We start from the raw sequence: 27680 nt of genomic DNA on the forward strand, positions 1-27680 counted from the left end.
CCTTTTTAATCATTCCTTGAGAACGGGGTATGTCTACCTTTGCTTGTCTTTCTGAAACTATCTTCAAATATGATTTTCCATCTTCAATCAACTTGTGTCTGATTTCTTGAGTCACAAAGGGGATTTTATGCGTGGTGTTCAATTATTTTGAGATTTATCTTCTCTTTTTTTTCTCCAGTCGTACATTGGCTATAAAGACAGAAATGTTTTTAAGATTATTGAGTTATCAGAACCTTCTTTTAGAAGGCATTATGGAAGTTGTTACAAGCTTTAGATTGCCTTTCAAAGAAGTTTTTAGGCTACCCAGGTTGAAAGCTTAAGTCTCAAAGATTAGGGTGGTAATGTGGAGAAGAACTCATGTTTGTCTTATTTATTATCATTTGCACATTCCAATTTTAGAAGAATCTCATAGAACAAGTAAGAATGTGAATGTGAATGCTGTAAGCTACCTTTGGGAGCATCTGTTTCTGTCTATCTTTTAGGGATACAAAGGTAGTCACTGGTGATGGTGAAGAGTCCAGCCTTGGTGGCAGCCTGCTGAGATCAAGCGCAGCTCTGCCCCACTGGCAGAGTGAATTCAGCAAATTACTTAACTTTTCAAGCCTTGGTTTCTTTCTCAGAAAATGGAATGGAAGCTTAAAAAGGCTAAGTAACTTACTCAAGATCACCCAGCTGGGAATTTGTTATGAGGACTAAAGCAGTTAATCTATGTTAAGTGTTTAGAATAGTGTGGAGCACACAGTAAGTGTTCAGTAACTATTAGCTATAATATAGAGCCAAGATTACCACTCCTGAACTTTACCACAATTCTCAATTAATTTTGTCTAAAATTGTCAGTTAAAATATGAGATTAAGAGCTCAGGCTTGTTCCCCCCAAAAAGCAATGCTATGGCCTGTTTCAGAATCAATTATGGATCTAATAGGACCTATGAATTGATATTTGATAAGAACAGAAATGCTTAGTTCTATCTACAACAATTCTTGCACTTTTGGAAAGCTCATAGAAAAATGCCAGGGATTTTTACTCCTGATCAAAAGACAAATTGTTGCAGTCTTGGGACAGTTTGTACCGATGTAAATACAAGTCCAAGCCCTTTTGGATATTTATTCCATTAGGCCAGTTAGTGATTGCCCTAAATTAGGGGAAAACAACTTCCCTGTGATGGACAACTGATGTCTTTTGCAGTCACGAATGTTATATAAATGCAATGACTATATCAAGACCATTTTTACTGATAATATCAAGGCCATCTTAAATTAGCATTGTTATTTGCCATCTGGTATTGTGAAAACGGTATACTTTTAAGGACAGGACATATTTCTAATATTGGGGAAAATACTGTTATCTCAGGAAATTGAAAACAAGTTCTTAATGTATTAGGTAATCACTCTATGTTGAGAATAAGCTTTTTTCTTTCTTTTTTTTTTTTTTTTTTTGGTTTTTCAATTACAGTTGTCCCCTTTTCCCCTAATTTCTCTCCCCCACCCAACCCACCCCCTCTCCCTCAATCATATCCCTCCCCGTTGTCCATGTCCATGAGTCTTTTATACAGGTTCTTTGACTAAACCCTTCCCTTACTTATGAGAATAAGCTTTTTGATTATATTAGTTTGCAAAGTCAACATGTAGTTATATTTAAGTAAAAATTTCATAAACCTGTTCATTGCCCAATGCCTTATAACTAGCACAAGGTATTCAACTTATCATCACAGTTCCTTTGACATGATCACTGGATACCCTGTATTTTGGTTAGGCTCTTTTCCATTCACTTGAGGAACAGGAAGAATAAGAGGGATTTGAGATGCCAGGAGGACCAGTGAGTAAAATCTCTACTCAGGTTATCAGCATCAGGCTATCCAGACCAACAAAACAGTGCTTTTCAGTCAAGTACATACATAATTTGGTGCCACCAGCACAAGCAGCTTCTGAGATACACCCACTGCAAAATTAGGCTGCATTTGAGAAAGGATTGAAATGCTGTCAGTCCCTGGTAACAGACTCTGAGCCTAGTCTAGTACCCTTCCTTGGGTTGGCTATTATGGAAAAGGTAAGGATACCAGGCAGATGTTGAAGTAAATTCTTGTGTAAAAAATGGGCAAATGAATCACATTGCTGCTTCAAAAAAGAAAACAATTGTAAGTAATGCTGCGGTGAACATAGGGTGTATATATTCTTTCGAATTAGTGTGTTGAATTTCTTTGGATAAATCCCCAGAATTGGAATTTCTGGGTCATAAGCAGTTCCATTTTTAATTTTTTTGATATCTCATTGAGGTTTTAATTTGCATTTCTCTGCCAATTAGTGACATTGAGAATCTTTTCATATGTCTGTTTGCCATCTATATGTCCTCTTTGGAGAGTGTCTATTAATAGACATATTTTCATATATCTATTGGCCATCTGTATATCCTCTTAAGAGAGTGTCTTTTAAATTGGTTTTTTTTTTTATGCTGAGTAGTATGAGTTCTTTATAAATTTTGGATATTAACCCATTATCAGATGTGTTATTGGTAAATGTTTTCTCATTTAGTAGATTGTCTTTTTGTTTTTTTGATGATTTCCTTTGCTGTGCAAAAACTTTGGCCCAAGTGTTCATCGATGGACGAGTGGATAAAAAAGCTGAGGTACATATATACAATGGAATATTACTTGGCCATACAAGAAGAATGAAATACTACTATTTGCGACGGCATGGATGGACCTAGAGGATATTATATTCAATGAAATAAGACAGAGAAAGACAGATAATATATAAATTGACTCATATGTGCAATGTAAAACGTAATAAATGAACAAACAAAATTGAAACAGACTCCTAGATACAGAGAACAGACTGATGGTTGCCAGAGGAGTGGGAGTTTTGGGACTGGGAGTAGTCCCAGTAGTTACAAAAATAGTCACAGGGATGTGAAGTACAGCACAGGGAATATCATCAATAATACTGTGTTAACTACATATGGTGCAAGTTGGATACTGGAAATATCAAGAGGAACACTATGATTGTCTAATCACTAAGCTGTACACCTGAAGCCAATGCAAAATAATATTGAAAACAAACTAATTGAAAAATTCAAAACAAAAATAAAAATAAATTCGACAAATAAGAAGAAAATAATTATCATCACTATGGCTTCAGGCTGGTATGCACAAGTCACTAAGAAACTATGGTCCTGTATAGTTTTGCACCGGGTGCCTTGCAAGCTTGGAAACTAAGAGGTAGATCTGTCAAGAGAACTAGGTCTTTGAGGTTACAAAATGATTCACTGTCATGCTATGCATGCAATGAATAGGAGTTCTGATAATAAATGTTATTTCAGTGAAGACTGTATGCATAAGAATCTTCTGTTGTCTCTGATGATGAAAGAAGACATTTTATTAATGCATACATCTGTAATTTACATAGTTGGCACATGGACAAACACTCTAAATTTACGTTGTCTTTTTAGTAATTCTTATTGCCCAGTTATAGTAATTTACCAAGGCAACATTCCTCTCCAGCCAGAGAAAGGCCCTCTGACACAGACCATAATGGCTGCGTTTGTCTTTTCAATTTAGTATTTTGGGTTTTTTTTCGATAAATACCCCAGAAGTGGAATTGTTGGGTCTTTCTTTGTGTCTTGTTATATATAGCCTTTTTTTTTTAATCTTTTTTTTTTTTTTTGTCTGGTATAAGTATTGCTATCCCAACTTTTTGTTTGTCTATTCTGTTTTAATGAAATGTCTTTTTTCATCTTTTTACTTTCAGTCTGTGTGTCTTTCCATCTGAAGTGAGTCTCTTGCAGACAGTATATATAAGGATCTTGTTTTATTATTCATTCAGTATCCATTAATGTTTTGATTAGAACATTTAATCCATTTGCATTTAAAGTAATTGTTGGTAGATATGTATTTATTTACATTTTATCATTCATATTTTTGATCTTTTGTTCTTCTTAAAAAAGACTTTTTTAAATTTCTTATAATACTGGCCTGGTATAGTGATGAACTCCTTTAGCTTTTTCTTGTCCTGGAAGCTCTTTACCTATCCTTTGATTTTAAGTGATAGCTTTGCTGGGTAAAGTAATCTTGGTTATAAGTCCTTGCTTTTCATCACTTTGAATATTTCTTGCCAATGCCTTCTGGCCTGCACAGTTTCTGTTGAGAAATCAGCTGACAGTCAGTCTAATGGAAGCTCCCTTGTAGATAACTTAACGCTTTTGTCTTACTGGTTTTAAGATTCCCTGGTTGTCTTTAACCTTCAGTGTTTTAATTATGATGTGTCTCAGTATGGGCCTCTTTGGGTTTATCCTGTTTGGGACTTGGCACTTCCTAGGCTTGTATGTCTATTTTCTTCACTGGATTAGGGAAGTTTTCTGTCATTATATTTTCACGTAGGTTTTGAATTCCTTGTTCTCTCTTTTCTCCTTCCAACACCACCGTGATGTGAATGTTGGTATGCTGGAAGTTGTCCCACAGGCTCCTTATAGTATCTTTTTTTTTTTTTAATTTTTTTGTTTGTTTGTTTTCTGTTTGGGCATTTTTTGCTTCTTATCTTCCAGATCTTGACTTGATCATCTGCTTCATCTACTCCACACCTGATTTCCTGTAATGTATTCTTCATTTCAGCTAGTGTAGTCTTCATCTCTGTTTCTTTTTTATGTTTTCTGTCCGTTTTTATGTTTCTTATCTCTTTGTTGCAATTCTCACTAAGTTTATCTACTTTTCTCCTGAGTTCACTGAGCATCCTTATAACCAGTGTTTTTGTTTCCTCACCCAAGGATATGTTCATTGATTTTAGAGAGAGAGGGAAAGAGAAAGAGAGAGAAACATCAATGTTAGAAACATTGATCGGCTGCTTCCCATACACACCCCAACCGGGGATTGACCCTGCAATCTAGGTATGTGCCCTGACCGGAAATCAATCCTGCTACCTTTTGGTTTATGGGACAATGCTCCAACCAACTGAGACACCCGGCCAGGGCCTTATAATCAGTGTTTTGAATTCTGCATCTAGTAGATCGCTTGTCTCCATTTTGTTTAGTTCTTTTTCTGGGCTTTTGTTCTGTTTTTTTTTATTTGGGGCACATTTCTTTGGCTTCTCATTTTGACTGCCTCCCTGTGTATGTTTCTGTGTATTAGGTAGAGCTGCTATGTCTCTCAGCCTTGGTAGAGTGGCCTTATTTAGTAGGTATCCTATAGGATCCAGCAGCATCACCTTCCTGATCCCTTGGGCTAGTTAGTGTACCCCCTGTGTGGGCTATGTACACTCTCCTGTTGTAGTTGAGCCTTGATTGCTGTTGGCACCTCAGTGGGAGGGGTTTATCCCCAGGTTGATCAGCTGTAAGGGCTGGCTTTGACCACTTTGTAGGATCAGCTGTGTAGAGGGCTCACACCATGGAGAAGTACTTACTTCAGCAGGGCTCTGGTACCTGCTGAGTCTGCCCCGTGAATGTGTCCATTGTGGAGGAGGTGGTGGGGTGGCTTCGACATGGTCTGAAGCTGTCCATAAGGGGCACTGGCTCTGGGGCCTCCTTGTGCGTGCAGGCCAAGGTCAGCTGCCACTGGTTCCCTGCCTGGAGCCACTAGCATGAGCTACAAAACAATTTGCAGATGGCTGCTAGTTGTGCTGGGCTTGGAGGTGCCTAGGAGAGGCCAGGCTGCAAACCAAGGCTGGTTGCTCTGGGCCCCCTGGCAGTTAGGAAGAGATATGGTGTACCCCAAGGCCAGGTGGTGCTTGTTTGAGAGGTTTTAGGAAAGTCTGAAGCATCAGCCAAAAGAGGAGCCAGTTGTATGGAAAAGCCACTGGAAAAAGCTTGGGTGGGCCTGCAAGTTGGGTGGGGTGGGGTCTCAAAGAATCTGCAGGGCACAGCAAACAGTGTTAGTCAGGTAGATGGAGACTTGATATGGCACCAGCCTACAGGCTGTGTGGGGCAGGCCCAGAAAAGGAATAGTGGTCTCTGCCAGCACTTCTGTATGGGAGAAAGGTGCCCCTCCAGCCCTCAGCTTGATGCCAGACAACCTAGTATCTTCCAAGCTGCTGTCCCAGTGCTGGAGCTCAGAGCAAGTGAGTTTAAGTACATCTGTGCATGGGCTGTTAAAGTGTAACTGCCTGGGCTGTTAAAGAGGACTTTCGCTATTAAAGAGGAACTACAGAAGTCCTCTGTCTCACTCAGTCATAATCCCTGCTGGTGTTCAGAGCGAGAAGTTATGGGGACTTCTTGGCACTGGAACCCTGGGCTGGGGGCCTTCACTCCTGAGGGGGTACCTCTGCATCTAACATATCCATCCCAATTTTTATCTACCACCTAGGGTGTGGGACCAGCTTATTCTGCATCTCTCCCCCTCCTATAAGTCTCCTTGTGGCTTCTTCTTTATATCCTTGATTGTAGGACTTCTGTTCAGCTAGATTTCAGGTGGTTCTGAATGATGGTTGTTCTATAGTTTAGTTGTAATTTTGGTTCTGGGAGGATCCAAGTACCATAGGTAACTATGCCACTATCTTGATCAGAGTACCCTCAAAATGTTGATAATACCATTTTCATCACTACTGTTGGTCACTCTATTACCCTTATCATTTTATATATTTCCCTAGTGGAAATAGCATAAAATCATAGCAGGCAGGCCTAACTATAGAGATAGAAAACAGATTAGTGGTCACCAGGGGACAGGTGTGGATGGGGAGGGTACAAATAAAGCTGTAGCATGAGAGAGTTCCTTTGCAACAGTTGTGTTTAATGATGGTGGTGGTTACATGAATGCAGGCATAAGATAAAATAAAATAGAACTCCATGCTTGCATATACACATGAGTCCACATAAAACTGAACAATGTCTGTAATTGACTTAACAGTACTGTACCAGTGTCAATTTCTTGATTTTTGATACTGTACTATAGTTCTGTAAGATGTCACCATTAGAGGAAGCTGAGGGAAGAATTTACAGAATTCTGAGTATAATTTTCACAGCTTTTCGTGAGCCTATAATTATTTTAAAATAATAAGTTTAAAAATTATAATAGGTGATGGCAAGCAAGTCTTGTCCTTTGGTTTGGTTTTGCTTTGTTTTTGTGTTTTATTGATTATGCTGTTACAGTTGTCCCAATTTCTTTTCCCTTTGCTCCCTTCCACCCAGCAATCCCCTCCCTCCAGCAGTCCCACCCCCTTTAGTCCATGTCCATGAGTCGTACTTATAAGCTCTTCTCTACATCCCCCTATCTATTCTGCACCCTCCTACTATGTTTCTTACTTCATGCACCATTGCCCTCCTTCTTCTTCTGTCCCCCTCCCACCTGTTTCCCCTACTTATGCTTCTGTTCCCACTCTGGTTGTCTGCTTAGTTTGTTTTTGTTTTTATTTTTTAGCTTCTGAGGTTGTTACATGTGATTTTGTTGTTATTTTAATGTTAATAGTCTTGATCTTATTTTTCTTAAATAAGTCCCAGTTAATGTTTCATATAATAATGGCTTGGTGATGATGAATTGCTTCAGCTTTACCTTGTCTGGGAAGCTCTTTCCCTGCCCTTCTATTCTAAATGATAGCTTTACCGGATAGAGTAATCATGGTTTAGGTCCTTGCCTCTTGTCACTTTGAATATTTTCTGCCAGCCCCTTCTTGCCTACAAAGTTTTTTTTTGAGAAATCAGCTGACAGTCTTATAGGTACCCATTTGTAGGTGATTCTCTTCTTTTCTCTTGCTGCTTTTAAGATTCTCTCTTTATCTTTAACCTTTGGTATTTTGATTATGATATATCTTGGTGTGGTCCTCTTTGGGTCTGGCTTGTTTGGGACTCTGTGCTTCCCAGACCTGTATGTCCATTTCCTTCCCCAAATTGGGGAAGTTTTCCTTCATTATTCGTTCACATAATTTTTCAATTTCTTGCTCTTCCTCTTCTCCTTTTGACACCCCTATGATTTGTTTAAAGCCATCCCAGAGGTTTCTAAGCTGCTCCTCAGTTTTTAAAATTCTTGTTTCCTCCTCTGTACTGGTTGATTGTTTATTTCTCCCATATGTTCCAACTTGTTGATTTGAGCCCTGGTTTCCTTTCCTTCATGCCTAGTTTTGTGTGGATTTTCCTTCATTTCACTTACTATAGCCTTCATTTCTTCCCTGTCATGCTTAATCTTTTCTGTCCAGTCTATAAGCATCTTTTCACCAGTACTTTGAACTGTGCATCTTTTGAGTTGGTTATCTCTTCATCTGTTAGGTTTGCTATCTCCTTATCACTTAGTTCTCCCACTGGAACCTTGATCTGCCCCCTCTTTTGTGCTGTACTTCTCTGTCTTCTCATCTTGACAGCTCTCTGTGTTTGGTTCTGTGTCTTAGGTAGAGCTCTCACTCCTGTTACATTGTAAAGGGGTGGGCCTTAGGTATTCCTCACTGCTAGTGACCTATTTCACCGTGTTGTGGTGCTGTATGTTGGGGAGGAGTCTGAGAGGGAACAGTGCTGCTTGCCCCATTCTTGCCCCTTTTCCAGGCACTTCTCTCCCTTCCTGTTCTAAACAAGCTGCCTTCACTGAGAGACTGGTAGTTTCTTCCTCTGCCCCTATTCCCCACTGGTCTTCACAGCCAGAAGCAATGTGGCTCTATTTTTCCCTGGCTCTGGAACCACAAGTTGCATAGTCTGGTTTGGGGATGGGATCGCTTCCCAGGTTTAAAATGTATGACGGTGCTTTTCGCCGCTGCTGCTGCCAAGTTCTGCCCCCGTAGCTGCTTCCACAGCCCCGAACCTCCATCCCGCCTTTCCAGCTCTGCCCCTCCTACCTTTTTGGCTATCTCTTCTTTATTTTCTTGCTGAACTTCCCTATAGTTTCAATTTGCTGGGTTTTCTGGGTTTTTCAATTTTGAAGTGATTGTAAATTCCTTCGTAGTTGTGAGGGAGATGTAGCATGTCTATCTACACCTCCATCTTGGCCGGAAGTCCTGTTTTTAAGAAGTGAAAGAGGTAGTGCTCATGAGGCAAACAGCCCATGATAATTAGCTTTGTCCTAAAGGTAGTATAAATTTTTTTTTTCCTTAAAAGTGAGCCAAAACATGCAGTCCCTGCCTCTGATTTAGATGTTAGGCAGTTATTAGATGAAAATATATTTAATGGGTGCATACTGTAAAAGGAACGTACTAACTTTCACAAAGGCAGGTAAGTGCACCCAGTAGATCTACAGGCTGACAGCTCTTTGTGTAAGTTGTACCTTTGCTTGTCTATGCTTCAGTGTCTGGCTCCACCAATGTATTTGCCCAAGAACATGCTTCAGATAATTTGTAGAACTGAATTCTTCCATTTAGCATCATTGTTATTTCTTTAAAAAATTCACTTACTACATGTACATCACAGAAAGGTTTGGAAATACAGATAAACAATAGAAAAATATTACCTATAATCCACTATTGGTATTTGGTACACGTAATTGCAGCCTTTTATCTCTGTGCATATAAATGCTTTTTAAAAAATATATGAAATCATAATTTTTGTGTACTTGTTTTACTTATTGATGTGGACACAAAACTGCAACATTTCCCTGGTCATTAAAATGCTTTTTTACTATATGATTTAATGACTACATAGAACTGTAACCTTTGGATGTAAGACATTTTAACCATGTCCTGTGATTGGACATTTAGATTGTTTCCAGTTTTCTACCATTAGAAACATTTCTAAAACTAAATCTTCATGCAGTCATGATAATTTCCCTTGAGACAGTTTCAGAAGTGGAATTGCTGGTAAGCAAAATGTTAAAGTTTTGATTTATATTGCCAAAGATAAGCATCATTTAAAAAATATATGTAAACAAAAATCTTATTTGAATAACAAGATGCATCACCTGAAGGGAAATTTAGAATCAATTTCTTTCGAGTAATAATGCATCCCTCCTTAGAAACAAATTGCCATTACCAAGTAGATATATTGTTTTGACAGAATTAAAAAATGTTGAAAATACACCTGACCCTTGAACAATATAGGTTTGAACTAAGCTGGTCTACTTATATGCTTATTTTTTTCAATAAAATCATATGGTACCGTAAATGTATTTTCCTTTTGATTTTCTTAATAGCATTTTCTTTTCTTTAGCTTTATTATAAGAATATAGTACAGTAGTCCCTTTCTATATCATGGTTCACTTATTGCAGCCTCATTTATCGCAGGATTTAAAAAAATATTATATTTAATTATTTATCGGGGATTTTTCGCCATATTGCGGGATTTTGCGGTACAGTACTGTATATGTATGTTGTTAAAGTTACGTAGGTTTAAGAGTGTAGAATATGTTTAAGAACATAAGTAGTGTTTATAAAAGTGTGGAAAAGGTTAATAAGGGAGTGGGAAAGGTTAATGAGGGACTGGGAACGGTTTATAAGTGTGTGGGAAGGGTTTATAAATCCTTAAAATATATATAAATACTAAAATAAATGTAAGGTTCCTACTTCGCGGATTTTCACCTATCATGGGGGAGGGGGCGTCTAGAATGTAATACCTGCGATAAGTGAGAGAATATTGTATATAATACAAATAACCCAAAAAACATGTTAATCAACTGTTTATCAGTAAGGCTTCTGGTGAACAGTAGGCTGTTAGTTTTGGGGGGGAGTCAATAGTTATGTGTGGATTTTTTATTTGTGTTGGGGTTGTCACCCCAACCTCCACATTGTTCAAGGGTCAGCTGTATCTAAATAAAAAAGATAAGCAAGAATTTTTGCTATTTTTAGTTTTTGTTAAATAGTGAGAGCAAAAGAATACACTGGAGTAAAAAAGATAAATTGAATGAACATATCCCCCTCCACTCATTTAATATTGATTAAAATGTATTTTTAGTTATTTTTTAAGCATTATGACTGTGCACATATACATTTTTACATACAATGAAGGAGTAAAAATTTTTCTAAAGGGGAAAATGTACTATACAGGAGTCCCTCACTTATCGCGGGTATTATGTTCTGGACACCCCCGTGATAGGTGAAAATTCGCGAAGTAGGAACCTTATATTTATCTTAGTATTTATATATATTTTAAGGCTTTATAAACCCTTTCCACACACTTATAAACTGTTCCCACTCCCTTATTAACCTTTTCCACACTTTTATAAACACTACTTATGTTCTTAAACATATTCTACACTCTTAAACCTATGTAACTTTAACAACATACGTATACCGTACCACAAAATCCCACAATATAGCGAAAAATCCCCGATAAATAATTAAATATAATATTTTTTTAAATCCCGCGATACAGTGAGGCCGCGATAAGTGAACTGTGATATAGAGAGGGACTACTGATATAATAGTCATAATGTTGCAAAACTCTGTTGTATGTTTCCAGTTGTCAATGTCCTGTCTGTGGGTGTGAGGGGGTCTGGTTCTGGATTTAAAGATCATCTTTGATTAGGCATCTCTAGTATTCTGCTGGAACACTTCAGTTCTATCTTTTTCTGCATTTCTAACTAGGTGAATGTGTCTCTTTGCTTGATCTTTCTCACTGAGAAGCTAAATTCTTCACACGTTTTCTTTAGTTTATCAAGTGAAGCTCCATCCTGTACTGTCACCTTCAAATATTTATGACCACTGTTTTCAGCCTAAGCTTCTTAGGACTTTTCATTGGTCACCACTTCATAGAAAGGTACTAGGTTGACACAGGAGGAACACAGATCACACTAGGAAGGGTGGAAACATGACTTGGATAATTTTTTTAAAAAGGCCTGAACTTTTAAGTAAGTAAAATGTGTATTACTTTTAAGTAAGTAAAATGTGTATTAAAAAAAAAAAAAAAACTTTCAGTAACAGTCGATGTGTGAGTGGACCATAGCAAGCAACATGTCTGATTCCTAGATTGATTTCCCACACTGGGAAGTGGTTAAATGTTTAGATATTGGAAAAGTAACAAAGCAAATCTGTGAGTGTCTGATGTTTTTATTTGGTTTTAGTTTGAATATAATATATGAAATCAGGGTTACAAAGACCTCTTTCCCTTTCAATTCTGTGTTGGTGTTTTCTATGATTATTTGTATTTTATCAATGTTATTGAAATTTCTCTCAAAGAGAAATTCATAATGCTGAAACTGATGGTAAATACTTGTTATTGGATGAGGGATTGGTTGTCTTTTATGAAATTAATTTTCTTCTGCTTCTGTCTTTTCGCTAGTTGAGGGACTTCCCTTTCCATTCCTACTGTAATATAATTTTAAGTTGAAAACAGCTTTGCAAAGAAACTTAGAAGGCATTCCAGGTGTTAAGAGTTCCTCTAGCTCAGAATGAATTTTGCAGCTCTGGGAATGGTCTGAATTAAGAAGGTGTTCTGTGTCATAGCATAAATTTGGTTGAGTAGTAAAGAAACAGATTTTCTAGTAAAAAATAAAAATCATAATTTAAAAACAAATTTCCCCCCAAAGGACTACTGGCTTTGAATTTATCAACTCTCAGTTGTACTCTGTACTTTTAATTCCCTGTAAACTCATTATCTGAACCTGTTACCCACTGCCACATCTTCATCTGAGATTTTCCACTCAAACTAAGAGGAAGTTGTTGTGGGAAACAAATTAGGGTTTATATGAAAGGGTATTGAATGATCAAAAATTGTATAGTTTTTTAAACAATTTCTTACATATCCTTATAAATATATATAAAAATTTATCACATAGATTATATATAATATATGTTACCTCTTTAACAAAAATACTGACTGTGAATTCCTTGAAATTTCATTCAAAAGAAATATGGTTTAAGCTGTGGGGTTTTTTTTCATTGTTTTTTAATCCAGGTAATATTTTTTTTCTTCACATTAGTATTTCATATACCTGTTGAGAAATTTTTGTCACAAAGAGGTCCTATTTGCCTTTCATGATATCAAGGGAATTCATGTAACATTTAAATTGATATATTTATAGCTATTCTCTGTTTAAATAAACAACATATGAAAATACAGATTTTAGAATAGACGATTGCTCTAGTCAGTCTGGTGGATTTTAAACATAAATTATTCACAAAAATGTAAATCACTCTTAGTTGCACATACCACCCTGATATATAGGAACAGCTGTGTACTGTGTGCATTAAAATATTCTTAATTAATGTTTTATTAGACTTAATGATTAAAATAAAAGTGTATTAAAAATCATTACTCCTTATTTCTGCAAACTTATAAGATTTCCTACTTTCTTTTTCTTAACAGATATAAGTTTACCAAAGTCGGCAACAATATGCTACACAGCTGCCTTGCTCAAAGCAAGAGCTGTCTCTGACAAGTAAGTGAATGCATACTAAATGCCTGACCCAACCTAAGGAGATGTGTTGCTTCTGAGAGTTTCTCTGGAAGTTTCTCTTAGTCTGTGAGACTGCTGCTTTTGAGCATCCATTTTCCAAAATCTGCTGATCTTTTCTGTCACTACTAGAAGGAGGGAATTTGCACCCTGAGGTACTGTAGGGTTGTTTGAGTCCCTAAAGAGGGATTTATGTGAAGTTCCATGCCTCCGAGGTGACCTTTTTTTTTTCTTCAGATAACAGATACCAAAAGACCTGCTTGGGACTTAAACAAAATGCCTTTCTTTTATTCTTTATTTTTATTTTTTATTTTATATTCTTTTGCATATTCCTCTCATATTCCTCTTCCTTCAGCAGTAGAAGACTGGGTAGTAGTATGTAATATGGCAGAGGGGATGGTCATCTCCCATTCTTTGCCTTATCAATTCTGAACTAACTCCCAACCCAGGGTCTGTTTACTTTGAGTCACCATCTTAGTTGGACATTTGCCCACTTTACTCAGGCAGGTGACTGTGGCATAGAGAATTTCCCTAAACATCCAAGATGACTGGCAGGTGAAAGAGAATAGATGGCTTAACTCTTTTTCAGTTCTGAAATGTTTACACTACTCCAATACACTCCCTTGATAGCGTTGAAAATCAGATAACAGGAAAAGAAAATAGCCTCTGCTATGTCAGACAGGTTTGCTGTTAAGTGTGTGTGCACTTCAAGACCGAAGTAATTGTCTTTCATTCTTTTTTATCCTGTAGATCGCCAGTACCTACTGCAACATCTTTTCTCCCTACACAGCGACTCCAGCTTGGGAGGGCAGGGCCAGGGTTGTCACAGCTTTCCCTGTGGTGTCTGCCTGCCAAGCACAGCTCTGGAGTTAGCCCTGGGTGTGAGGTGAGAAAGAGATTGCATGGTCTGGTTTTTTTCATTCACTTGGGCAGGTGTCTCGCCCGCAGTTTGGGCATGCACACCCCCCTTCCGGAACGACCCCAAGCAGGCTCTCCTGCTACTGAAGCTGCAACGATTTAACCCTCCATGGCAGCATCGACATTGGATTGGGAGCCTCCTTTAAAATTCTCCCCAGTTCTGTTTTTAACCAAGTACGCTCTCCTGGAATCTAGTATTCTCTTTTTCCTATACTGTCTACCCTCGTCAGTCCTGCCCCCTCTCCTGACTTAAGCAGGTACCCCATAGAAAATTTAGATTAGCTATTTAGCTAGAGAGACTTAACAGCTGAATTTAATCCCTGCCGTGATTAGATGCAAACACGCTTTCTGCTGCTGCTGGGGTTTTTGTTGGCCTCGGTCTGAGGGGTCACTCAGAGGTTTCATGTAGTGGAGGTTTGGAAAGGTCACGCCATTGGCTCTCTGTGGTTTTATGGGCCCTTTATGTGTAGATGCCTCTCTGGGTTGATGCCCAAGCAGTGTTCCCAACTGGATTGTGTTTGTCTTTCTGCTTTTCAGATTCTCTCCTGAGGCTGCATCTCGGCGGGGGCTGAGCACAGCAGAGATGAATGCAGTCGAGGCCATTCATAGAGCTGTGGAATTCAATCCTCACGTGCCAAAAGTGAGTATGTGTAATCCCCTCAGGAACTTGTTATGATAACAGAGAAAGTATTCTGTGACCAGAATATCATGTTTTGAATACAGTTATAAAAAAATGAATTGCAACCTACGTATGATGAGGCCCTGTATAGCCTATGATTATTTAAGCAAAAGCTACATTCAAGAGCATTTGGGGCTGATTTTCAGGCTTCATATAATAAGGGTAAATTGATAGACCTGACTTAGGCAGACCAGGTCAAGAAATCTAAAATGGGCAAAATATGGAGATCTCAAGGGTGTTGATGTATTTGACAGGAATTTCATACCAGTTTTTAGTCTTACACCCAACTTAGGAAATAAACCTTGTTATAAATAAAAGTGGTAAAAAATACTTACCAATGTGACCTTCTATGTCTATAAATAAATGATAGTTAATTAGCATTGGCAAGAAAATAATAGGGAAAACCTCAAAGTGTGAAGAAATGTTTTTCTTTCGACTTGTGAGTGCCATTTTAGTAGGTATATGTAATAGGAAATATTTGTCTTAATTATTAACCACATGATTGACCAGTTTATAACTACTCATAATAAATACCAATTTAATATTTCTAATATATTTTTTCTGAACTCCATTTTTAAGGGAGTCTGATATTGGTAGAAATACAGAGGTAATTCTATAGTCTTTTATTCAAGAGATGGATGTATATGTATGACTTATCTGTATTTGAGTGCCTACTATGTGATAGGCATATCATTTAACATTTTCAGTTTCTTTATATTATAAAGCACATCTTGACTTCTAGGAAACTATTCCCGAAGTTCATAACAGGTACTATAGGGAAAAATGTTTGATGAAGACTTTTATTAGTGAAAATTATGAAAGAAGGCTGTTTTCTTTTTTCTTGTCTTGTTGTAGTACTGTAGCAAAAGGGTGGTGTGCATGCATGCATGTGTGTGTGTGTGTGATTATGGAGTAACTTATTTTAATTAATTTTGTTGATATGATATCCAGAATGACAGATAAATGATCTAATATCAGTCCTTAGGTTTTACTTAGGTCATGATCATCCTTTCACAAATAAGGAAACTGAAGAATGGTGCACAGTACCATGTATTTATCCACTCTAGTTCCTGAGCATAATAACCAACATAGTATCTGTAGACTTGGGTATTGTATATAGAGTGGTATAAAATACATATTTTTACTTAATATTTTTTCAGCTAAGTTAAAAATGTTCATTCAAATTTTATTAAAATTTAAAACTAATCATGAATATTGTCCTGAATTATAGTAAACTAAAGTTATCAATTTTTATGAATGCCATTCTCTAACTACAGAGCTATCCTATAAGCATAAATAAGGCTTTTAGAAGCAGTATTGGCAATAAAGTCCTAGATTCTGAGACAAAAACTGGCATTCAACTTCTGGCTCTGTTACTTATTAGCCATGGGACCTTGGGTGCACAGTTCAAAAAGACAAAGAGATCTCTCAACTATTAGAGTATGTTTTACATTTAATGGGATTGAAATAGGAGCTTTGAATATAAAGGGAGTATTCTTCATTTTTTAAAGAAAATTTCATGTGATGCTGGACAAATGAAGGGCTATACTCATCTCAGTTCTATACCTTCATCTATGTGTTGTTATATATTATTGGATTTTTAGCTTTAGCTTTAGCTTTTCTATTCCTGCTTTCCCTGAAAATATGTTTCCCCACTCACCCTGCTCTTCATTATCAATGTTCAGATATACATGAGGGAGGGCACATTTCTATCAGTGATTCATCACTCTATACACATTTGAGTTTTCACTAGTGCTGTGTACTCTTGGGGTGCTATATATACATTGTGAGGCTTTCCCTGTAGAGAGACATATTTTTGGTTTAGAGGCTATTACATTAACCCTTTCAGTGTACAAAAGATAAATTTTCATTTATTAACAGATTTACAAAAAGAAACTAAATTATTGGTTTGTTACTCCCAGTATTAGGTATTTTTTTTCCTTTGTGGTAGTATTATAAAAATAAATTAATTTTTATATTAGAGAAATATATAAAGAAATCCATCCTTCACAGTCCCATCATATAGTCATATTTCCTTCTAGCTTTTTATTCTGTACATTTTTAATTCTTAGGAATCATAGTCACACAGCATATTTATATTTTTTAAAAATATGGGGCTCTTGGACTTCATGTTTGGGTGTTAGGAGTATAGCTATTCTTTCTTGGGGAGGATCATCAGATCATCCTTAAAAAGGCTATCCTCTAACTTAACATTAATGTTCAAGTCTTAGCCATGTGCCTTTAAACACTTTAAAATATTTTCAGTTAACTATTTTCTAGATGATCTACTTTCTTCAGTAGTGAACTTGGGGGGCATAAAGATTTTTAGGTATATTTAGGATTATTTCCTTAGGAGAGATGTACAGAATGGGACTTACTGAGTAACATATAAGAGCACTTTAGGGCTCTTGATATTTATTGCCAAATTGCTTACCTAAAATGATGGTAGCAGTTTACACTCCATCAAGAGGTTATCCTTTAGTATTTCATCACACCCTTGACAGCACTGAGCAGTTTGTTTAAAACAAAAAGAAGAAAGATAGATTTGAAGATGATAGTGGAGTAGGGATAAGCTCCACTCACTTACTCCCAGGACCAAACTGGAATTGTAACTAAAGAACAATCATCCTGGAAAACCATCTAAAGACTAGCTGAAAAAGAGTCTTATAACCAAGGATTTACAGAGGAAGCCACATCGAGACTGGTAGGAAGGGTGGAGATACAAAAAAAAGGCTGGCTTCACTCACATGGGTGATGACTGGGGGTTCTGGAAGAATATCTCAGCTGCAGTCAGCCAGCCTGAGGGTTGATCCCATGAATGAATGAGCCAATAACAATCAAGATTCAGTTATAATAGGAGGGCCCACGTAACCCACACAAGGGATGTTCCAAGAGCACCCAGCTCAGGTGATCAAGAAGACTGCATAACTAGGTCCCACAGGACACCTACTACGTATGGCCATGCCATGAAGCTGCAAGTCATAGGAGTTCCACGTAATACATAGAAACAAACACAAATGCAGCCAAAATGGTGAGACAAAGAAACAAGGTTCAAATGAATGAACAGACAAAATCTCCAGAAAAAGAGCTCAATGAAATGGAGGCAAGCAATTTATCAGATAGAGATTTCAACATAACGGATAAAAGGAATCAAGGAACTTAGTGAGAATTACAGCAGCATGAAAAAGAACATAGAAAAAACTTTAAAAGGACTGATCAGAAATGAAGAATACAGTCTCTGACATCAAGAATAATACACTGGCCCTTGCCAGGTGGCTCAGTTGGTTAGAACATTGTCCTGTACATCAAAAGGTTGTGGGTTCAATCCCTGGTCGTGGTGCATATGATGCACAACTGATTGATGTTTTTCTCTCACATCGATGTTGGTCTCTCTCTCTCTCTTTCTCTCTCTCTTCCCCTTCCTTCCTCTCTCTCTAAAATGAAAAATATATATCCTTGAGTGAGGATTAAAAATAAAAAGAATACACTGGAAGGAATAAGCAGTAGGTTGGATGAAGAAGCAGAATGAATCAGTGATTTGGAAGACAAGGTAGGAAAAAACAGCCAATCAGGGCAACAAAAAGAAAAAAAATAACTTAAAAGAATGAGGATATTTTGGACTTCCAGCCAATATGAAGGCATAGGTAGACACACTTTGCCATAAGACAAACAGAGCCATAAGAAGGATAACAACTACTTCAAAACAAAGAACAACCAAAAGTGCCAGAAAATTGAACTGTACGGAAGTACAGCAATCAAGGATTTAAGAAGAAATATTCATCCAGAAGGGTAGGAGGAGTTGAGCCGGGCAGCCAGGGCAAAGAGGACATGGTGTACAGGAGGTGAGGTGGCAAGGCAGAGGCTGTGGCTGGTGGACTGAGTGGTCCTGCATTCATGTATAGCAGATAAAAGTCAAGAGGGACACCTGGGGAGTGAACCCAGCCCCAGGCTGGACCACACAGCTCACAGCTCCAGCGTGAAGAAAATAAAGCCTCATAGCTTCTGGCTGTGAAAACAAGTGGGGGTTGGGCCAGTGGAAGAAACTTCCCATCTCTTAGCAGAGACTGTGTAGAGGGCCCCCACGGTCCCAGAACATACACAGATCCATCCACTCTGGGAACCACCACCAGAACAACAGCTAGAGGGGTGCCAGTCCCATATAGGAAGTAGGTGAAGTGACTAGAAAAGGGGCAAGTGCCGAGCAAGCAGCACTGTTCCCTCTCGGACCCATCCCCTACACACAGTGCCACAAAGCAGTGAAACAGGTCACCCCTCTCAGACAAATACCTAAGACTCCGCCTCTTACAACATAACAGGTGCAGCAGTTCTACCTAATACACAGAAGCAAATAGAGGGAGGCTGTCAAATTGAGGAGACAAAGAAGTATGGCCCAAATAAAAGAACATATCAAAACCCCAGAAGGAGAACTAAGCAAAAATGATATAGCCAACCTATCACATGAAGAGTTCAGAACACTGGTGATAAGGATGCTCAGAGAAATGATTGAGTATGGCCACAAAATAAAGAAAGAAGTGAAGGTTATACAAAGTGAAATAAAAATATATAAGGAACCAACAGTGATGGGAAGGAAGCCAGGATTCAAATCAACTGTTTTGAACATGAGGAAGAAATAAACATTCAACCACAACAAAATGAAGAAACAATAATTTTTAAAAATGAGGAGAGTTTAAGAAGACGCTGAGACATCTCCACAAGTGCCAACATACGAATAACAGTGATGCCAGAAGGAGAAGAGGAAGAGCAAGAAACTGGAAACTTATTTGAAAAAATAATGGAAGAAAACTTATCTAATTCAGTGAAGGAAATAGACATGTAAGTACAGGAAGCACAGGAAGTCCCAAAGAAGCTAGACCCAAAGAGGACCACACCAAGACACATCATAATTAAAATACCAAAGGCCAAAGATAGAATCTTATAAGCAGCAAGAGAAAAGAAGAGAGTTCCCTACAAAGGAGGTCCGTAAGACTATCAGCTAATTTCTCAAAAGAAACTTTGCAGGCAAGAAGGGACTGGCAAGAAATATTCAAAGTAATGAAAAGCAAGGACCTACAACCAAAATTATTCTATCCAACAAAGCTATCATTTAGAATGGAAGCACAGATAAAGTGTTTCTCAGACAAGGTAAACCTAAAGGAGTTCATCATCTCCAAGCCCTTAATATGTAAAATGTTAAAGGGACACATTTTAAAAAAAGAAGATCAAAACTATGACAGTAAAGTGACAACAAATTCATAACTATCAAGTCAACAAAAACAACTTAAACCAACACCTAGAATAGAATCAGAATCATAGATATGGAGATTATATGAAGGGTTATCAGCAGGGAGGGTAAAGAGGAGGAAGGGAGAAAAGGTACAGGGATTAAGAAGCATTATTGATAGGTACAAAATAGACAAGGTGATGTTAAGGATCGTATAGGAAATGGAGAAGCCAAATACCTTATATGCATAACCCATGGACATTAACTAAGGGTGGGGAGTGCTGGAGGGAGGGGGACTGTACCAGGCAGAGGTGGGAAAAGGGAGAAAAAATGTGATAACTTTAATAGCATAATCAATAAAATATATTTTAAAAAATAAATTAGACTAATAATTTTACTATATTTTAAATTTGTGGGGTGATTAACCTATTATACAACAATAAGTCCTCGTTTAACATTGTCAACAGTGAGTTAAGTAAAATGACATATAATGAAACCAATTTTACTATAAGCTAATTGTTATAAACAAGAATTAGGATCCTACAGCACCTCATCAATGTTATAACAAAATGACATTGAATGAAACAATGTTACTAGAGAACCTGCTGTATATTGTTCATGTGATGGCAATGTGCATATGATTTGTTTTCCAATCTGCTAAATAAATATAGACAAATTAGTAGGTAGGATATATACTATGTTCCTTTTCAATGGTCTGTTGATATCCCATGTGTATTTTGAGGATATTCTGGACAAGACCTTATGACCTAAAATATCAAGTCTACTGGGAGATATTCTGATGTTGTGTTTTGTGAACATATGGAGGTGTCAGGTCGGTAGTTGGATGTATGTTCAGAGAGCAGAGAAGTGGTCTAAACTACAGATATGAATGTGTAATTCATTAAGAGATGGTTTTTGAAGTATGGCATTAGATAACAACAGCTAGAGATAGTGTAGGTGGAAGAGGGCTGGAATATAGCTGAGGTTTAGAGATCTGAGAGAAAGAACGGAGTCCAAGAAAGAGGAGTAAGGTAGAACCAGAAAGGTAACAAGAAAATGAGATGGAAGTAGCATCATAAAAATGAGAGAAGAAAGTATCACAAGAAGAAGGATTTTTCCATGGCATAAATACTTGTGAGAGGTTGAGGGAGACAACTGTAATAGGATAATCAGTAAAATATACCTTAAGAAAAAGAATGAGGATATTTTAAGGCAAGGGCCCGTAACCACTGAACTGGGCTGCACAGCAGGAGGTGAGTGGCAGGCGAGCACACAAAGTTTCACTCACATGCATACATGCATTACTGCCTGACTGCCTGAGTTCTACTTCCTGTCTCCTCCCCCCACCTCCATGAAACTGATCCATGGTGCCAAAAAAGGTTGGGAACAGCTGCTTTAAGGGACCTTTGGGACAACATCGAGCATAACAGCATTACATCATAGGGGTATCAGGAGAAAAAAGAGCATAAGGAATTGAGAACCTGTTTGAAGAAATAATGACTTAAAACTGCTGGTGAAGGTAAAAAACAAACACACACCAGCCCTGAAAGTACAGAGTCCAAAACAAGATGAACCCAAAGAGGCCCACACCAAGACACATCATAATTAAAATGTCAAATATTAAAAAAGAGAATTTTAAAAGCCACACTAAAAAGTTACTTACAAGGGAGTTCCTATAAGACTGTCAGCTGATTTCTCAACAGAAACGTTTCAGGCCAGAAGGGATTGGCATGAAATATTTAAACTAATGAAAAGTAAGAACCTACCACCAAGACTACTTTACTCAGCAAGGCTACCCTTTAAAATTGAAAGAGAAATAAAAAGCTTCCCATACAAGAAAAAGATAAAGGAATTTGCCAAAACATTATTACAAGAAATGTTAAGGAGCCTGCATTAAGAAGTAGAAAAAAAGAAAAAGAAAAAAAAAAAAAAAAAAAAAACAGAGAAGCATAGTTAAAGAAATAAATGGCAGTAAATATGTACCTACCAATAATCACTTTAATTGTAAATGGCCTAAGTGCTCAAATTGAAATACAAGGGTAGCTAAATGGACAAGAAAACAAGACCCATGTGTATGCTGTCTACATGAGACTTACCTCAGAATGAAAGATACACAGAAACTAAAAGTAGAGGGATGTAGAAAGATATTTAATGCAAATAGAAATGAAGAAATGGCTGGGGTGCAATACTTATATCTGAAAAAAATAGATTTTGAAACAGGGGCTATAGTAAGAGACAAAGAAGAATATTACCTAATGATAAAAGGAGCAATTCAACAAGAGACTTGTTAACATTTATACACCCACCATAGGAGGACCTAAATATATAAAGCAAATCTTGATGGACACAAAGGGAGAGACTGACAGTAATACAGTCATTGATATCAATGGACAGATCTCCCAGACAGAAAATCTACAAAGAAATGGTGGGCTTAAATGACACACAGATCAAATGGATTTAATTGATATCATCAGAGCATTTCACCGCAAAGCAGCAGAATATACATTCTTTTTAAGTCCACGTGTAACATTTTCTAGAATAGACCACATGTTAGGACAGAAACCAAGTCTCAATAAATTTAAGAAGATTAAAATCTTATAAAGCATCTTCTCTGACATTTAAGGTATGAAATTAGAAATCAATCATGATAAAAAAATGGAAAAACACACAAAGACATGGAGGCTAAATAACATCTTACTAAACAGTGAATGGGTTAAAAATGAGATTAAGGAAAAAAATCAAAGGACCTTGAAACACAACAACCCAAAATCTATGGGATATAGTGAAAGCAATCCTAAGAGGGAAATTGATAGCATTAGAGGCTTACCTCAGAAACAAGAAAAATCTCAAATAAACACTCTAACTTTGCACTTAATGAAACTGGAAAAAGAACAACAAACAAAGCCCAAAGTGAACAGAGAGAATGAAATCATAAAGATCACAGGAGAAATAAATAAAATAGAGTTTTAAAAAACAATACAAAAGATTAATTAAACCTACAGCTGGTTCTTTGAGTAGATAAAGAAGATTGACAAACCTTTAACCAGACTCATCAAGAAAAAGAGAAGACACAAATGAATAAAATCAGAAATAAAATGAGAAATAACAACTGACATGACATAAATACAAAGGATTGTAATAAAATATTACAACTAACTACATGCCAACAAATTGAGATGGAAACATTTCTAGAAACTTACAGTCTTCCAAAGCTGAATCAGAAAGAATCAGAGAATCTGAATAGACAGATTAAAACTAATGAAAATGAAGCAGTAATTAAAAAAAAAAAAAAAACAATTTCTGGATGAGGTGGCTTTACAGCTGAATTTTATAACATTCAAAGAAGTAACACGTCTTCTTCTCAAACTATTGAAAAATATTCAAGAGGAGGGAATACTCCCAAGCTCATTTTGCAAGGCCAGCATTATCCTAATTTCAAAGCCAGACAAAGATGATGTAAAGAAAGGAAATTATAAGCTAATATCCCTGATGAACATAGATGCTAAAATTCTCAACAACATATTATCAAACTGGTTCCAGCAATATATTAAAAAGATCATACACCATGATTAAGTGGATTTATTTCAGAGATGCAAGTTTGGTACATTTTCACCATCAATAAATGTTGTACACCACATAAACAAAATGAAGAATAAAAACCATATGATCATATCAGTAGATGCAGAAAAATACATTTGTAAAAATCCAGGACCCATTTATAATAAACTCTCAGTAAAGTGGGAATAGAGGGAACATAGCACAACATAATAAAAACCATATATGACAAACCCAAAGCCAACATCATACTCAGTGGGAAAAAACTACAAGCCTTTCCCTTAAGATGGGGAACAAGTCAGGGATGTCCACTCTCCCCGCTTTTATTCAACATAGTACTGAAAGTCCTAGCGACAGCAGTTAGAGAAGAAGAAGACATAAAAGGCATCCAAATTGGAAAAGAACTAAAACTGTCATTAGCTGCAGATGGCAAGCTACTGTATATAAAGAGAACTATAAAGATTCCACCAAAAAACTACTATAACTGATAAACAAATTCAGTAAAGTAGCAGGATACAAAATAAGTAACCAAAAATCAGTTGCATTAAAGATTTTTTTAATCCTCAGAACATTTTTTTCATTGCTTTTGGAAAGTGAGGGAGAGAGACAGACAGACATTGATATGAGAGAGAAACATTGATCAGTTGCTTCGTGTACCCGCCCCCACTGGGACCAAACCCACAACCTCTCTTTGTGCCCTGATCAGGAATTGAACCCATGACCTTTTGGTTAATGGACAATGCTTCAACCAGCTGAGCCACAATGGCCAAGGCTCAGTTGAATTTTTATACACCAACAATAAACTATCAGAAAGAGGAATTAAGTAAACAGTTGCATTCAAAATTGTTTCAAAAAGAAAAGAAATACCTAGGAATAAATTTAACCAGCAATGCAAAAGACCTCAACTCGGAAAATTATAAGACATTGAAGAAAGAAATTGAAGAAAATACAAATAAGTGGAAGCATATAAAATGTTCATGGATAAGAAGAATTAACTGTTAAAATGTCCATATTCCTCAAAGCCATCTATAGATTCAGTGCAATTCCTATTAAGATACCAATGGCGTATATCACAGAACTAGAACAAATATTCCAAACATTTATATGAACCACAAAAGACCCTGAATAGCAACCGCGATCTTGAGAAAGAAGAACAAAGTTGGAGGAATCATGCCACCTGGTATCAAACTATACTACAAGGCCATGTAATTTAAATAGCATGATACTGGCATAAAAACAGACACATAGATCAGTGGAACAGAATAGAGAGCCCGAAAATAAGCCCACACCTTTATATTCTGTTAATGTTTTGACAAAGGAGGCAAAAACATACAATGAGGTAAAGATATTTTGCAAAAAAAGTAAAACTAAACCACCTTCTTATACCATATACAAGAATAAAGTCAAAATGGATTTAAGACAATGTCAGACTTGAAACCATAAAAATCTTAGAAGATAACATAGGCAGTAAAATCTTGGACCTTTCTCGTAGCAATATTTTTTCTGACCTATGTCTTGGTCAAGGGAAACAAAAGAAAAAAAATAAACAAATAGGACTACATCAAACTAAAAAGTTTTTACACAGCAAAGGAAACCATCAACAAAATAGAAGACAAACCACTGAATGGGAGATCATATTTGTTGATACATCTGATAAGGGCTTAGTATTCAAAATTTATAAGGAACTTATAAAACTCAACACCAAAAATAAAAACAATCCAATTAAAAAATGGGCAAAGGATCTGAATAGACACTTCTCCAAAGAGGACATACAGATGGCCAATAGACCTGTGAAGGGATGCTCAGTGTCACTAATCATCAGAAAAATGCAAATTACAACCACAATGAGATATCGTCACCTCACACTTGTCTGAATGGCTATCATCAATAAATCAGCAAACATCAACTGCTGGCGAGGACATGGAGAAAAGGGAACCCTCGTGCTCTATGGTGGAAATTCAGATTGGTGCAGCCACTGTGGAAAGCAGTATGGAGTTTCCTCAAAAAATTAAAAATGGAACTGCCTTATGACCCAGTGATTCCACTTGTGGAAATTTATCCAAAGAAATCAAAATGTTAATTCAAAAGAATATATGCACCCTATGTTCACTGCAACACTGTTTACAATAGCCAGGATTAGGAAGCACCCCAAGTGTCCATCAGTAGATGAGTGGATATAACAGTGGTGGCACATTTACACAATGGAATACTGAATACTACTTGGGCATACAAAAGTAGGAAATCTTTCCCTTTGCGACAATATGGATGAACCTTTAAGACATTATGCTAAGTGAAATAAGTCAGTCAGAGAAGGGTAAGTACCAAATGATTTCACTGTATATAGAATCAAATAAACAACATGAACTAACAAAGTGGAGACGGACTCTTGGGTACAGAAAACTGACTGACAGCTGTCAGAGGGGTGGGTTTGGGGGGATGGGTGAGAGGGTGAAAGAATTAAGCAACAAAATTAAAGACTCTCGAATACAGACAACTGTATAGTGTTTGCCAAAGGGAAGGGTGGGTGGAGGAGGTGGGAGAGGATAAAGGGAGGATAAATAGTCATGGAAGAAGACCTGACTTTGGGTGGTGAACACACAAAACAATATACAAATGATGTACTGTAGGATTGTATACCTGAAACATATAATTTTATTAACCAATGTCACTTCAATAAATTCAAAAAAATAGAAATTTAAAAAGAAGAGAAATAAGAAAAACAAAATACATTTATGCTTTCATTAGGTACAAATGGAATTCTTTTTTTTAGTTTGTACTTTTTTTAGCTACTACTAATAAGCAAAATAGACTACCTATTATGGGTAAACATACTGATTATAAAGATGCAGCAAGAGGTAGCAACATAAAGGCAGGCAGACCTGTGAAGTGTTATTGAAAAGGAATCCCACTACTTCCTGTCTATAAACCAGAGGTAACTGGGAAGAGGGAGTTAATTAGCTCCTTGCCAATTTCCTTTTTGATAAAACGGGGATAAAAATAAAGGCTTCATAGGGTTGATGAAAAGTAAGCAGAATTACATTGAGTAATTCATCCATTATGTAGTAGTTGCTCAATTCATGTTGGCTCCTTCATCATCCCTTCCCTTACACCTTCAGCTCTATTTCTGCACTTGCAGGCTAGGTGAAAATAGAGGCTAACTGGAAACAGGCATTAATTGGCATTTTTTGGGTCACCCTAGTCTGAGGAAAGTCAATGAGAGAGTGTAACAGTGGTACTATCATGCCGTTGACCTTGAGAACGTATAGGGTGCCTTCAGGTCTCCAGATTTGAGGGGAGGCTTTAACATGTTCTAGCTTCAGTTGAGTCTTCAGGAATTCTCAGTTTGTATTTGGTAAGTCCTTTCTTGTGGCTGATTAAAGTTATCCATTTCCAACCTCTGGCTTGTATAGGCTGGTGCAAAGGTAGATTTACAGTTGTTCATATGGAACATAATATAATAATTAATGATAACACATAATAAACTGTTTTGCATATTCACAACTGTAAACCTACTTTTGCCACACGCTATATTATTTTAGCATAGCCATCCAGGGATGCAGGAGAAGAGTGCTCAGAGATTCAAGAGTGATACAGAGAAAAGGGAGCAGGGAGCCAACATGGCCCCAAATAGGGAAAGTGGTCAGTGGGACCCAGTGCTGAGGAGATATGAAATCTCACTCCACAGTCACAAAAGCCACTGACTAATAATGGTTCAGTACTATTTGTTAAAGCAGTAAACATTTTTTCCTCCTAATATAATCTTATACGAAACATTAATGAATAAAGCAAGTAAAAGAAGAACTGCTCTGGATGAAACTGGGATGAGAAGGCAGATAGCCCAGCAACTCCAAGGCACCTCTGTATTAGGTTTAGAAAAGAACAGGAGCCATCACCACCGCGGACAAGACAATCCCAGGCTTTCAAGGCCCCACCCATAGAACAGTAAGTGCCACACCCATTCTGAGCAGCAGAATTGCCTAGGGTGCCTGCATGTTGTAGGTACAGCTGTTGAGGGAGAAAAATCAAGAAAAATCACCAGCACCAATGGGGAAAAGCTTTCATCTTCATCTTGCCTAAAATCCCAGCA

General features: G+C 37.1%; 1 protein-coding gene across 5 annotated transcripts in view; it reads left to right on the plus strand.

Moving 5' to 3' along the window:
• Positions 1–27680, plus strand: part of ST7 (suppression of tumorigenicity 7) — a 348571-nt gene that overhangs the window by 292783 nt on the left and 28108 nt on the right. For all 5 annotated transcript variants that reach the window (XR_016513065.1, XR_016513066.1, XM_090287402.1 and 2 more), the window contains 2 exons: positions 13133–13205; positions 14676–14778. Coding sequence is in view for 3 of the 5 variants with exons in the window: in XM_090287402.1 (XP_090143528.1) it covers positions 13133–13205; positions 14676–14778 (176 nt within the window). In the remaining 2 variants the exon portion in view is untranslated. The remainder of the gene's footprint in view (positions 1–13132; positions 13206–14675; positions 14779–27680) is intronic.

The sequence above is a fragment of the Furipterus horrens genome, unplaced genomic scaffold, assembly GCF_987537825.1.
Source record: "Furipterus horrens unplaced genomic scaffold, mFurHor1.1.pri manual_scaffold_9, whole genome shotgun sequence".
NCBI lineage: Eukaryota > Metazoa > Chordata > Mammalia > Chiroptera > Furipteridae > Furipterus > Furipterus horrens.